This window comes from Pelobates fuscus, chromosome 5 (assembly GCF_036172605.1).
Source record: "Pelobates fuscus isolate aPelFus1 chromosome 5, aPelFus1.pri, whole genome shotgun sequence".
NCBI classification, from domain to species: domain Eukaryota; kingdom Metazoa; phylum Chordata; class Amphibia; order Anura; family Pelobatidae; genus Pelobates; species Pelobates fuscus.
The window spans coordinates 324,336,629-324,351,580 of record NC_086321.1 but is presented as its reverse complement, the minus strand read 5'-3'; the positions used below and the strand labels follow the sequence as shown (position 1 = coordinate 324,351,580).

Sequence of the window (14,952 nt, the reverse complement as noted above, 5' to 3'; positions counted from 1 at the left end):
GATTATATATTTAGCTGGTATCAATATCTGTGTAATACCAAATAATGAATTTGCTACTGCTCTCTTAGCCTCCTGTTCAGTTGGCTGCTATGCAGTGCAATGACTAAGTGAAGCAGTAGCAGCACAGTCAGCTTGTAGCAGCACAGTCAGCTTAGAGGAGCATAGTGATGTCAGAGCAGCACTGTGAGGTCAGATGAGCATTGGGAGGCCAAGGAAAGAGATTTGCAGAGTTTTCCCAATAAGGTTTCAGTTCAAAGTATAGCCCCAATATCAGATTATCATAAAATTGCATTAAAATTGACGTTGCCTCAAGGATATATAGTTTATATGCTTACATTCTTCTCCGTCTTCAACAAAAATGTTTTGTTTTGTTTTTCACTCTAAATCACTGAAGTGGTTGTGGTCCCCAGAGTACACCTGTAATATTGATTATCATTTTTTTTTTGTTAAATTTTTTCTCCTAAAAGAATTTTTTCATTAGAAGTAGGAAGGTAGATATACACAGTGTAAGCATATACACTGTTGTTCTTCACATAAAAAGTGCTGCCCTGCTTAACCTCTGATTTGACAAGTCTTTCCAAAGGCAGCACATTTTATGTGATGCTCAACGTGAATTTCAAACGTCTTGCTTTCTTTTTTCAGTTTCATTTATCTTTTGTTTTCCTGTGTTCTCTTGTTGTGTTGTGTTTTTTGTTTTATTTTTTTATCCTGCTTTGATGCTTTTCTTGTTACCCTTCAAGAAAAGTGTTAGTCTGCTTACTGTGTTTCACCACACTGCAGGCAGGAACTTGACACTAACGGTTTACATTAACTTTTTTGCACCATGTCTCTCTGCACATGAAATGTTCTGCTCTGATTAACTTCAGCTGCTACTTGTCCATGGAGATCCATCATAGTTCATTTGCGGGATCGCAGTCCACTTCAGGTTTATGTGGGTTTTTGCTGTTGCTTTTGCATTGTTTGTTTTCTATGAATGTGGGTTTTATTTTCGATGCTGCAGCATTGCATTTCTTGTTTCCCTTCAGGGAATAATTTATACATTGATAATCTATATATTTATGATTAGTAAATGCAGCAGACATCTTACCGAACAGATATTTAGCCTCGTCATGTCAGCAATGGCAAATGCCCATTCATTTAAATATGGGTATCAGACCCCCCACACACACACACACACACACTCTACTGAGACTGCTCTTTGCAATATCGTGAGTGCCAGCTCTACAAATTTCCTAATCACAGCTATATCCAAAGGCCATTACTCCATTACTCCACACTAATTCTTCTTGACTCTCTGCTGCCTTTGACACTGTTGATCATGTCCTCCTCCTCTAAACTTTTCAATTTCTCGGCCTCTGTGACACTGTCATTTCATGGTTCTCCTTCTATCTCTCCCAATGCTCGTCCAGTGTCTCCTTTTGCAATGACACCTCCTCCTCTTGCCCTGTCTTGGTTTGAGTCCCGCAAGGATCTGTTTTTGGTCCCCTTCTGTTCTCTCTTTATACTGCCTCTCTTGGCAAACTCATTAACTCTTTTGGATTCCGCTACCATCTGTATGCCAATGACACCCAGATATATCTCTCCTTCCCTGATCTCACCCCCGCGGTCCTGCAACATGTCACTGCTTGCCTTTCTTCTATTTCTGATTGGATGTCCTCCCGCTTTCTGAAACTCAATCTCTCTAAAACTGAGCTTCTTATTTTTCCACGTCATAATGCTGATCCTCCTCCTTCGCTCTCCCTGCAAGTTGATGGTACTTGTATCAGTCCATCCTTGCAAGCTCCTTGCCTTGGTGTTATCTTTGATCCTGGCCCCACCTTTGCCCCACATATCCATTATGATTCCACCTTAAAAATATCGCCCGCATCCGCCCCTTTCTCACGCAAGATGCTGCAAAGGAGCTCGTTCATGCTCTGGTAATCTCTTGCATGGATTACTGTAATTCTCTCCTAGTTGGTCTCCCCAAAAGCTAAACTGCCCCGCTACAATCGGTAGTGAATTCCCATACCCATATTATTGTAATCAGCTTGTATTTCTGTTTTCCCAAATATTACTATACTTTAGATATATACATTTTCATTTATTGCTAATTTCTATTGATTTATAATAACTGTATACACTTAATTTATATTAGTGATATACTAATTATGATTTGTTTTACTTATTAATGGCTCTATAGAGAGAGGTCTTTATTTAAATAAATGGGACAAACTTGGTTTTTGTTTGTTTTGTTTTTTGTTATGAAGTGTTATGCTATTTTTAGTAGGTCTTCCTACTCTAGTTCCTCTTTAGCAGGCACATACAGTTTTTGTCATGTTTCATATTACTGTGTCCTCCATTAAGACTTGTATAGAACTTAACACAGTGATACAGTGAAGTATCTGTAATATCTGTATTTTTAATAATCAATTGAAATTCAGTGCCCGCGCTGTTTATTGAGCCAGTGTAGTGGCTTGAAGACATTCCTGGTCCATACACAGGAGATTGGTATGTATGATAGTTTTTGAAAATAAGCTTCGGAGGTTCACCCTCTGATTGTTTAAGGAAAGCCATTGAATTAGAATCCTTAACTCCTACAATGCAATTAAAAGTAAAGCTTTGTCCAGAACCAACAGATGCAACTGGAGGACTTAGGATCGGGGTCTGTGAGCGAACATCTGTAAAGGTAAAAAGGATTAAACTCTGTATTTATTTAAAACACAAAAAAAAAAGATTAAAAAATATTTTCCTTAACTTACATGACATCCACAGAAATACACAGCATAACAATGTCTGCAACATCATTCGTTTTGAGTTAAGTTTCAGCTCGGTTAGGATCTCACTATGGAAGCTACTATCCTGTACAATATTATTATTTGAAGTTCAAAATAAATAGCTTAAGCAATAGTAGTTATGTTCCCCTTTGTGAACATGCAAATATAATGCAAAAACACATATATTAATAACTTTAAATATAGAAAACAAGACTGTTAAGAAGCATATCTTGGCAACTGAAAGTAAACACATATTATATCTCCAATACAATGGGGGGAGATGGGGGGAGCGGTTTTAACAGGAGAGGTTGGATGATCCCAGAGATCAAGTATATATTTTTCTTGGAGACCAAATTACTGTGTGAAATGAATACTGTATTTGGATTTCCCTAGTTTATGCAATAGTGCTCTAGTGAATATGCTTTAAAGCTGTGTCTGTCATGAATGTTTCATACAAAGTTATTCAAAGTGAATTAAAAGTACAAACTAGTTCAACTGGGAAAATAAAATACTAAGTCAGCAATAGTCAGCTCGGCTACTTTGGCCATAGATTTGAAATTCACCTTGAATTCTCACTTTAGTGAATAACCCTGATAGTGTTGGTTCCTCATTCTTCTCATTCATTCACTAAACAGCTCCGTATTGTAGTCAGTTAAAGGGACACTCTGCTGCCCATATAAAAAAAAAAATCAAAACAAAATCACTGATTTCAGGGTTTGCAGATCATATAAAACTCTAACATAATACAATGTAAGAAAAATATTACTTTGCTGCAGATGAATTTAGATAGATTAGGGGACTGGGCACTCCAACAGCAGATTAGATTTAATGTAGATAAATGCTAAGTTATTCACTTCACCTAAAAGAAGCACAAACAGTTTACATTTTTATACAGTAGTGAATTAGGGATAAAACATAAGATTCAGGAATTGATATAGACAACAAACTAGGCAACCATGTGCAATGTCAATCAGCAGTTGTTAGGGTATTGTCATGTATAGAAGGGACATTCATTCTCGGGATGAGAGTATCATTTTGCCTCTTTATAAATCAATGATGCACACCTTGGATGTGCTGTGCTATTTTCAGCACCTGTTCTAAAGAAGGATGTTATGGCAGTAGAAAAAATGCAGAGGCAGGCTACAAAATTATTAGAAGGAATGGAACATTTTAGTTTTTAAGAGAGTTTAACAAATTGAAATCTGTTTAGTTTAGAACATTGGGACATCAGAGGGGATAGCATCAGGGATGATAGCATTATGCAAATATATTTGGGGCTAATACAAACCATTTTTTTGGAAATTTATACATAAACAGGACTGTACAAAGGACATGCGGTCACCCACTCAGACTGGAAGGAAGTCTAAGGAAAATGGGCTTTTACAGTAAAAATAATGAGAATGTGAAATTCTCTGCCCGAAGAGGTGTTTTTATCAGTGTACGTACAGATATTTAAACAGCAACCGGATGAATTCTTACAAAAATATAATATTCAGATATATCATTTTTAATATGTGGAGTAAAAGCGTCTTGATCCAAGGAGAGATCAGACTGCCATTCTGGATTTTTTTTTTCATCAACAGCAAAAATAGATGTAGGAAAGGCCGAACTTGTTCGATGCATGTCTCTTTTCAGCATGAGTGGTCTGCTTTCAGATCTAGTAGAGACCGGGCTTTGGTGTTATGCGATGCTTCTTTCAGTCATGTTGCAGCAGTGTACACAAGGTAAACAGAGCATTTCTTCTCCTAGTCTCTGTTTCTCTGGTGTATCTCATCAGTATGGCTGTCAGTACTGTGAGCCTTTGCTTGGTTGTTTCCAGAGCTTCTGGTAGGGACTCTTATATTTCCTCAGTATCCCGAATTTATCCTTTATTTTGCCTCCTTTGAAAAGTTGATCCAGCTTACTAAACTCTTTGTGTGTTGACTTTTTTTGGCTTCCAGTCTTACTCTCCATTGGGGTACCACTAATTGCTTCCAGTCTTACTCTCCATTGGGGTACCACTAATTGCTTCCAGTCTTACACTCCATTGGGGTACCACTAATTGCTTCCAGTCTTACTCTCCATTGGGGTACCACTAATTGCTTCCAGTCTTACTCTCCATTGGGGTACCACTAATTGCTTCCAGTCTTACACTCCATTGGGGTACCACTAATTGCTTCCAGTCTTACTCTCCATTGGGGTACCACTAATTGCTTCCAGTCTTACACTCCATTGGGGTACCACTAATTGCTTCTAGTCTTACTCTCCATTGGGGTACCACTAATAGCTTCCAGTCTTACTCTCCATTGGGGTACCACTAATGATGTGACATATATGAACTTATTGGTCTCTGTAATGGTGGTGTTTGGGATTGTAGATCAATGCATCAGCAACCACAGCTAGCAAACTATCTGGTGGAAGTTTTCCAGTAATCTTTGGTTAGTCATGTCCTGTGGTCAAAGGTTGCTAGCTTTTCTATACTAATTTCTCTTATATCTATAGTTGGGCCATATTTGGGCAGAGATGCATGTTGGCATCTGACAGAGCTTGTTAATCCGGGGGGACGTCTGAGCTGGCATGACTATCTTGCGCGGATATCCAAGACATATGCTGGAGTGTGCATATTCAAAAGCACTCAAAAACTACACTGATGGCCCTAAAACCAAGAACAACCAAAGTAGAATGATCTTCCCTCAAACGTTCCATTCACTATCGGGCGAGATGTCCCAAAAAATAAGGCACAACTGGGAGGTTCTTAAAAAAGATAAGACACTACCGATGACATTCCAGAATACCCCTATGATTAGTTATAGGAGGAACAGGAACCTGAGAGATTATCTGGTTCATACAGATACATCAATAGCGCATCGGTCTGCTCAAAATCCAGGCTGTTATCGTTGTTTAAAGTGCACGGCCTGCAACAGTATGACTCCGGGCAAAGCGTTCTACCACCCTCGCTCAGGTAAAGAATATAGGATACGGCAAAGGATCACGTGTACCACCACACACGTAGTTTACCGCATCACCTGCCCATGTGGACTCATGTATATCGGCAAAACGTCCAATGATCTCAGGGAGCGCATGAGGGGACACAGATCCACCATCAGGACAGCGTTATCCAGCGGCATAGCAACCACTCCCATAGCCAAACATTTCCTGGAAACAGGGCATACACTGCCCACATTGAAATTTATGGGAATTGAACATGTTCCGGCCCCGAACAGGGGGGGTGATAGAGATGTTCTACTTCTTCAAAGAGAAGCCTTTTGGATCTTCACATTAGGGACTTTATCCCCGGGGGGACTCAACGAGATCAACCCACTCAACTGCTTCATTCCGAAAAGATAAAGATGCCACATGGTCTAAAATTTTACGTATACAGCAGTAATTAGTATATATTTGTATGAAATGTCACAGAGAAACCATTACCCGTGATTAGTTCATGAGTTTTCCGTTAGATCATGCATATATTTATATTAATTTAGCTAGGTACATTGGTTAAGGGAAATTCCCGTTATTCTTCATAGACCGATTAGTCGCTAATTTATAATGTAGCTAAGTATTTATAATGTATTCCTATGGTTATCTAAATACATACTCTGAAGTCCTTACTGCAATGTATCTATAGATAGATCTGCAACCATTTGGCACTTGGAACTCCAATTCAGAAATGTAGCCACCTTAAGTTATTGCTTAAATCATTTTGTTTAAATTTTGATTAACAAGTTAGCTTAAATACCTAAGTAGAAACTTAATATATTTCGATATGCTACAGTGGCTTTGATATCTCCTATCCCTGTATTTTAATATGTTTGCGAGAGCAGATTATTAACTACTTGGCCGTAACCACACTCACTTACTGGCCTTTCCAATAGGCACTTAAGGGGTTAACCTCTATCTTATATTTAGGCATTGCTTTCACGTTTGCACAGCCTCTCTTTCATATAACCTACTCTCCAATCAGATCACATGTATGGTATATTTAAATCACTTCTTTTCCCGCCTTTCATTGTCTTGAAAAAAGTCCTACGAGGACTGAAACGTCGACTTATATGTCTTTGAAGTTTGGCACAATAAATTGTTTATATTTTTACGAAGACCTTTCGAGTGCACTCTTTCCATTTGTATATATTGAAGGCTGAGGCAGCACCGAGGCAAGTACAAGACCGGTACATTGAGTGCGGGATATTTGCAGTTTTTATATATATAAATATATATATATATATATATATATTAATAACAAAATACAGTTAGAATGAAATTACATATGAATATATAATTTATATAAAACTTTGTTTCAATATTTTATTTATTAATTTTACTATTTTATTTATTATTGTAATTATACGTATATATATATATATAATATATGTGTATATATCTATTATATATATAATATATATATATTATATATATGTAACGTCTAAGTGTATTTTAATACTTATATATGTACTTATATTAGTATTAAAATACACTTTGTACAACATTACATATATATTATTATTATTGCCATTTATATAGCGCCAACAGATTCCGTAGCGCTTTACAATATTTTGAGAGGGGGGGATGTAACAATAAATAGGACAATTACAAGAAAACTTACAGGAACAATAGGTTGAAGAGGACCCTGCTCAAACAAGCTTACAGACTACAGAAAACGAGCTTACAGACTACAGGATATATATATAGATATATAAATACATTTCTATTTTATTTTAAAACATGTCTAATGGTTTTATTTTTTACAGCTTCCACCAGCAGGGGGACTGTCTGACATTTCAGACAGTCCCCCTGCTGGCAGATCCACAGCCAGCTATAGGAGGTCATGTGATCACACTTTGAGAGCGATCACATGGCCCCCGGGGGCCTGATTTGCCGGAGGAGGGCTGCCTGGGCTGTCAGGCAGTCCTCCCGAAGCGGAGCGCCGGGAAGGTAAGTATTTCGGGCGCTCTGGGGGCTGCAGCCGTTACGGCGTTCTATGCCGCCGCAACGACTTTAAAGCCCTTTTAAATGGGGGCGGCATAGAATGCCGTAACGACGTTAACGGGTTAAAAGGGTGCTATTTGATGGGAGATGTTCATCCAGGACACACAATCCAACTGGCAAACAGTCTTATCATCCAGGTGACATTCCAGGTCATTTGAAGATTCACATTGCAGCTTTTTAGTTATATCATGTCATCATCCTCCTCCTCCTGACTAAAGAAAAAGAAAATAGTTAGTGGGAAACACTGATCTTCGTCCTAGATTAAAACTTAGATCCTAATATATAACTTTTGCATTAAATTATGGACCACAGTAAAAGTGACAACCTCAGATAAAAAGGAACGTCAAGTCTTTATTTATAATCTCAGACTATCCACAGCACTGTCCCTGTTAAAGGAACACTATAGTTACCTAAATTACTTTAGCTAAATAAAGCAGTTTTAGTGTATAGATCATTCGCCTACAATTTCACTGCTCAATTCATTGCCATTTAGGAGTTAAATCACTTTGTTTCTGTTTATGCAGCCCTAGCCACACCTCCCCTGGCTATGATTGACAGAGCCTGCATGAAAGAAACTGGTTTCACTTTCAAACAGATGTAATTTACTTTAAATAATTGTATCTCAATCTCTAAATTGAACTTTAATCACATACAGGAGGCTCTTGCAGGGTCTAGCAAGCTGTTAACATAGCAGGGGATAAGAAAATCTTAATTAAACAGAACTTGCAATAAAGAAAGCCTAAATAGGGCTCTCTTTACAGGAAATCTTTATGGAAGGCTGTGCAAGTCACATGCAGGGAGGTGTGACTAGGGTTCATAAACAAAGGGATTTAACTCCTAAATGGCAGAGGATTGAGCAGTGAGGCTGCAGGGGCATGGTCTATACACCAAAACTGCTTCATTAAACTAAAGTTGTTCAGGTGACTATAGTGTCCCTTTAAATACAGTACTGTTCATTTCTGTATTTAATTTCATTTGTCAGACCTCGCAAGCACATATTTGTTAAATGTAAAGGCTTGGCCTGCAGTTGTGGGAGGGGCATGGTAACTATTTAAACTCCCCTACTCACCTTCCTCCGTCCCGTACGGTTTCCAGTGACTCGCATGCCCCCACCCTCCACTCCCTCTATCTATACTTTCATTACATCTCATGGGTGGGCCTTCTTTTATTACAGGCCTCCCAAAACGTCGGTTCTGGCACACCTCAACCGAGTTATTTCCCTTTTAATTCCTATACGGCCTTATTTGCCCCTCACACAAATATAAGAAATAAGTAAACATAAATGCAAAACGCCTGGGAGGTGACGGTTCCATTTGAAGTGCTCAGATCAGGGTCAGCACAGATTGAGATCTCTCTGTCTCTGGGTAACTGAACGGTAGAAATGCTACTACAAGAGCCTTACCTGGCTTTGCTGGTAAAGACCCATTCAAAGCAGGTTAGCACTTTCCTTATGCTCCTTGAAGGGAAACAAGAAAGGCATTAGTGCAGAATAAAAAATAAAACAAAAAAGACAACATAAGAGAACACACGAAAACAAACTATAAATGAAACTAAAAAAAAAAAGCAAGACACTTAAAATTCACGTTGACTATCACTTACAATGTGTTGCCCTTAGAAGGACTTGTCTAACCAGAGGTTAAGCAAGGGAACACTTTTCATGTGAATAGTAACAGCGTGTATATGTTCTATTAAATATAGGAAATAAGTCAACATAATTGTAAACTATCTGGGAGGTGATGGTTCCACTTTAAACGATCAGATTAGGGTCTGCACAGGTTCAGGTCTGTCTGTCTCTGGGTAACTGAACAGTAGAAATGCCACTGCTAGAGCCTTACCTGGCTTTGCTGGTAAAGATGCCCAGGCACATTCGATAGAGGCACAGTTTCTGAACCACAAAGCTCCAGACGATTATTTTCTAGATCATTTTGTTCCAGTCCCTACAATAAGTTCATCCTAAGGTTATAAAAAAAAAGATTAACCAAAAAAACATTTTACAAACATGATGCTAGCTATCCATGGAGAATTCTATATATTCAATATGGAATAGAAATATGTTAAGGATAAATGTAAGATTAGCTTTCACAATAGCTGTATGTCTAACAGAAATCTCTAACAGATATTGATATGTTGTCTTAATTTATGTTTTTGGGTTACTTTGCTTTTTGTCTTACAAATAACTCTAGTCAGACATATCACTGTAATATTGTACCTGTTTGTAAATATGTGTCCGCAATGTGATGAAACAGTGAGCAGGTTAGCACTTTCCTTGTGCTCCTTGAGGGGAAACAAGAAAGGCATTAGTGCAGGCTAAAAAAAATAAAACAAAAAGACAACACAGCAAGAGAACTCATGAAAATAAAAGATAAATTAAACAAAAAAAAAAAAGCAAAACATTTGAAATTCATGTTGAGTATCACATAGATTGTGCTGCCCTTGTAAAGACTTGTCTAACCAGAGGTGAAGCAGGGCCACACTTTTTCTGTGTAGAATAACAGTGTGTTTACGCTTTATTAAATATAGGAAATAAGTAAACATAATAGTAAAATGCATGAGACGTGAGGGTTCCACTTTAAAGGTGCACTTCAGCTAAGTAAAGTGGTCTGGGTGCAATGTCCCTGTCAGTTTAACCCTGCAATTGTAATTATTGCATCTATTGATAAACTGTAATAAATAAATTGCATGGATAACTTCACGTCTAGTTGCTATCTACCAGACAGCCACTAGAGACGATTCCAGGTCATTAGGCAACTTTTACTGCTCTGCATGAGGACATCCAGCATAAGCTAAAATCCCAGAGGAAAGCACTGATTCAAGGCTTTTCTATGCATTAATTAGGATGCGATCACCGCGCATGCACTTTAGGTACCCAATGTCGGAGGAGGAGAGGAGGCAGAGCCTGACGCAGCACCGATGGGTAAGTGACAAAAGTGTTTTTAACCCTTTCTGCGCTGTTGAGGGGCAATGCATGGGAATAGGGCACTGTAGGGTACTATCGTGCTAGGAATACAACTTTGTATTCCTAGCACTATAGTTTCCCTTTAAGCGCTCAGGTCAAGATCAGCACAGGTTGAGGTCTGTCTGTCTCTGGCTAACTGAGCAGTAGAAATACTACTACCAGTCTTACCTGGCTTTGATAGTAAAGATGTCTCAGGAACAATCGAACCACAAAGCTCCAGAACATTCTTTTCTAGATCCTCTTGTTCTAGTCCCTCCAATCAGCTCATCCTTAGGTTATTAAAAGAAAAAAAAGCAAGAAAAAATGGTAAACCCATGCCACATAAAATACATTTTACAATCAAGATGCTAGCTATCCATGGAGAATTCTACATATGCACTATGGAATAGGAATATATTATAGATGAATATAAGATTAGCTCTTACAATAGCTCAAATAAATGTCTAACAGATATTAACATTTTGTCTTAATTTGCATTTTTGGGGTTGTCTGTAAGACAGAAAGCAGACATATCATTGTAATATTGTACCTGTTTTTGGTTTTGTGTCAGATTCGGGTGCATCCTGTTCCCACTATAGCCGATCGAGCTCCGCACAAAGATTTTGATAGGTAGACGAGAAGCCAGTGACGATGTTTAATAGCTCACTGGGTCCTCTTCTTGCTAACATCTTGCTATGGTGGTGAAGAGAATTGATGTTCGCTCTGGCAGTTGATTTTAGGTTGGACTCCAGAACAGGAGGCTGTGGATCAACTACTCTCATGCTTCCTGAGTCCTTGCTAGAGTCCCTGATGCTACATAGTCCCCGTCTCACGATGTCTTTGGGAACTCTTTCGCTGCTCTGGTGATATGTTTTAGATGGACTGACTGAATTATACCCAGATTTATGTGTGCAGTCTTTTTTACTATTAAAATGAGTAACTTGCTTGAGCATCAAAACAGGGTCCACGGGCCTGCTCATGTGCAGTGGCGGCAGCTTTCGCTGATACAGCGCCGAGGGTCCACTACTGCTGGATTTTTGATCTGACAGCTTTGTTGATAGAAGATGACGAGGCTGAATGTTATCCAGGCGTTTGCATTCCACTAAATCTGGCACTCGCTGTCTCTCCACCTCCTTGGAAGCTTTTTCACTGCTCATCTGAGAAGCTTTAGATGGACTGACTGACTTATTTGTCTGTAGCGATGGCTGCTTTTGCCCACGCAGCACAGAGTGTTGCCCAACACCAACACTGCTGGCTTTTGGATCTGACATCTTCGCTGCATGGAGATGGCGAGGCTGAATCTTATTAAGGGGTTTGCATGTCACTAAAGATGTAACTCCCTGTCTCCTCACATCCTTGGGAGTTGTTCTACTATGAGATGGACTGCCTTGACTGAGTGCTATCTCATGGTTGTTTGTTCGCAGTGGCGGCAGCTTTCGCTCATACAGCGCAGAGTGTTGCCCAAGTCCAGTACTGCTGGAACCCGACTCTGATGGCTTCTTTGTAAAAAGATGACAAGCCAGCATGTTATTAAAGGACTTGTATGTCAAGAAATTGCTATATTTCTTCCATGTGTCCTTGTGGGGGAAGATTCGAATAAAACCGCCTCTTCTCTCTTCCTCCTCCTTGACCTCACGAATGATCTTCATCTTCTCGGAGGATTCGGTCTGTCCAGCAGCTGTCTTTTGATATCCTGCTTTCACTTTTGCAGCTATTGCGGGCCCTTCTTTGCCCATATTCTGCTGGGTATTTTCACACTGCACACCAATTAATGTCAGCGTGTCTGCAAGCAGATTTGCCTTGATTTTTAACGCAAGGGGTCCATCAGAAACCAGTGAAGGCATCAGATTAACTTCCAACAGCCAGGGCTTTAAGGTTTCATCAATTAAGACATCGAAGCCGTACAATTCAAAACACTTTCTTCTGTCAGCGAGAGTTCCTTGAAACACTGAGCCAATAGAGCCTTCTGCCGATATTATGGTCTTAATAACAAGCTCTTCTATTTTAGACATGAGCGTGGCTGTGTCTTTTCCCATTTCCTTTAGGTGACGCAGCAATGCACCCATGCTCCATAAACTGCCGTGATTTTCCACTTCTGGATTTGTGGATCTCACATAGTTTGCATTTGCTTTGTTTATGCTGGTGTTGGTCAAATGCATATATTGATTTTTCATGTTCTCCTCCGTTGGTTTGTATTGATTAGTGGCAAACCTTGTCAGACCCTCTTCATAGAGGTAAATAATTAGTGGATCATATGACGTGACCAGTACAAAGAGGCGCAGGTCAAATTTAAATCCGTCAACAAGAAGTGGATTTTTTATATAGCGTGACACTAGGAGCTTTTCCCTTCTGTTTATTTGAGAGAAGGAATTGATTATCTGAATTCCGCGGCCTTGACATGCAGAGACAGGCTTTGAGATCCACGGGCCTTGATCCTTGGAAATAACTTTGCAGAATTCCTGGTTATCTTTGGGAAGTAAATAACTCTGGGGTAGGAAGTTGTATGTCTGGGCCCCATGTTTCTTCTGCATAGTTTGAATGTTTTTGCAGAGAAGATCCTTACGTCCCAACTCCACAGAATTGGGGAAGTGGTTGATTTTCTGATTTTTGGAAAGATTTGCAAAGACAGAAGTATTTATGTATGGTCCTGTCCACATCAAATTGAAATTGCTACTGCTGGCTTCCACTTTCTGAAACCCATGAGCAGATAGCATTGTGCTAACCGGCTGATTCCCGATACGAGCCATCTTGTATGCCAGGTGGTAGCGTTCTCCCACCTCACGCAGGCATACCTTTCCAGTTGCGCCTTCTGCTTGAAATTTCACCACTGGCATTTTTTCTGAACCCCCAGTCCATATTATGCAGGGGTGGTGTTCTTTCTCCTGGCGCTCAGAGGGTTCACCCTTCTTAGGCTGTTGTCCAGCCATGATTATATATTTAGCTGGTATCAATATCTGTGTAATACCAAATAATGAATTTGCTACTGCTCTCTTAGCCTCCTGTTCAGTTGGCTGCTATGCAGTGCAATGTCTAAGTGAAGCAGTAGCAGCACAGTCAGCTTAGAGGAGCATAGTGATGTCAGAGCAGCACTGTGAGGTCAGATGAGCATTGGGAGGCCAAGGAAAGAGATTTGCAGAGTTTTCCCAATAAGGTTTCAGTTCAAAGTATAGCCCCAATATCAGATTATCATAAAATTGCATTAAAATTGACGTTGCCTCAAGGATATATAGTTTATATGCTTACATTCTTCTCCTTCTTCAACAAAAATGTTGTTTTGTTTTTCACTCTAAATCACTGAAGTAGTTGTGGTCCCCAGAGTACACCTGTAATATTGATTATCATTTTTTTTTTGTTAAATTTTTTCTCCTAAAATAATTTTTTCATTAGAAGTAGGAAGGTATAGAAGTAGGAAGGTAAGCATATACACTGTTGTTCTTCACATAAAAAGTGCTGCCCTGCTTAACCTCTGATTTGACAAGTCTTTCCAAAGGCAGCACATTTTATGTGATGCTCAACGTGAATTTCAAACGTCTTGCTTTCTTTTTTCAGTTTCATTTATCTTTTGTTTTCCTGTGTTCTCTTGTTGTGTTGTGTTTTTTGTTTTATTTTTTTATCCTGCTTTGATGCTTTTCTTGTTACCCTTCAAGAAAAGTGTTAGTCTGCTTACTGTGTTTCACCACACTGCAGGCAGGAACTTGACACTAACGGTTTACATTAACTTTTTTGCACCATGTCACTCTGCACATGAAATGTTCTGCTCTGATTAACTTCAGCTGCTACTTGTCCATGGAGATCCATCATAGTTCATTTGCGGGATCGCAGTCCACTTCAGGTTTATGTGGGTTTTTGCTGTTGCTTTTGCATTGTTTGTTTTCTATGAATGTGGGTTTTATTTTCGATGCTGCAGCATTGCATTTCTTGTTTCCCTTCAGGGAATAATTTATACATTTATAATCTATATATTTATAATTAGTAAATGCGGCAGACATCTTACCGAACAGATATTTAGCCTCGTCATGTCAGCAATGGCAAATGCCCATTAATTTAAATATGGGTATCAGACCCCCCCCCCCCCCACACACACACACACACACTCTACTGAGACTGCTCTTTGCAATATCGTGAGTGCCAGCTCTACAAATTTCCTAATCACAGCTATATCCAAAGGCCATTACTCCATTACTCCACACTAATTCTTCTTGACTCTCTGCTGCCTTTGACACTGTTGATCATGTCCTCCTCCTCTAAACTTTTCAATTTCTCGGCCTCTGTGACACTGTCATTTCATGGTTCTCCTTC

At 39.3% G+C, this 14,952-nt stretch overlaps 1 protein-coding gene across 1 annotated transcript; it reads right to left on the bottom strand.

Annotated features, from left to right (window-relative positions):
- Positions 1–11,246: 11,246 nt before the first annotated feature.
- Positions 11,247–13,580, bottom strand: LOC134610510 (tubulin polyglutamylase TTLL5-like). Its single transcript, XM_063453476.1, has one exon. The coding sequence runs from the start codon at positions 13,578–13,580 to the stop codon at positions 11,247–11,249; it is 2,334 nt and encodes a 777-aa protein (XP_063309546.1).
- Positions 13,581–14,952: the final 1,372 nt, after the last annotated feature.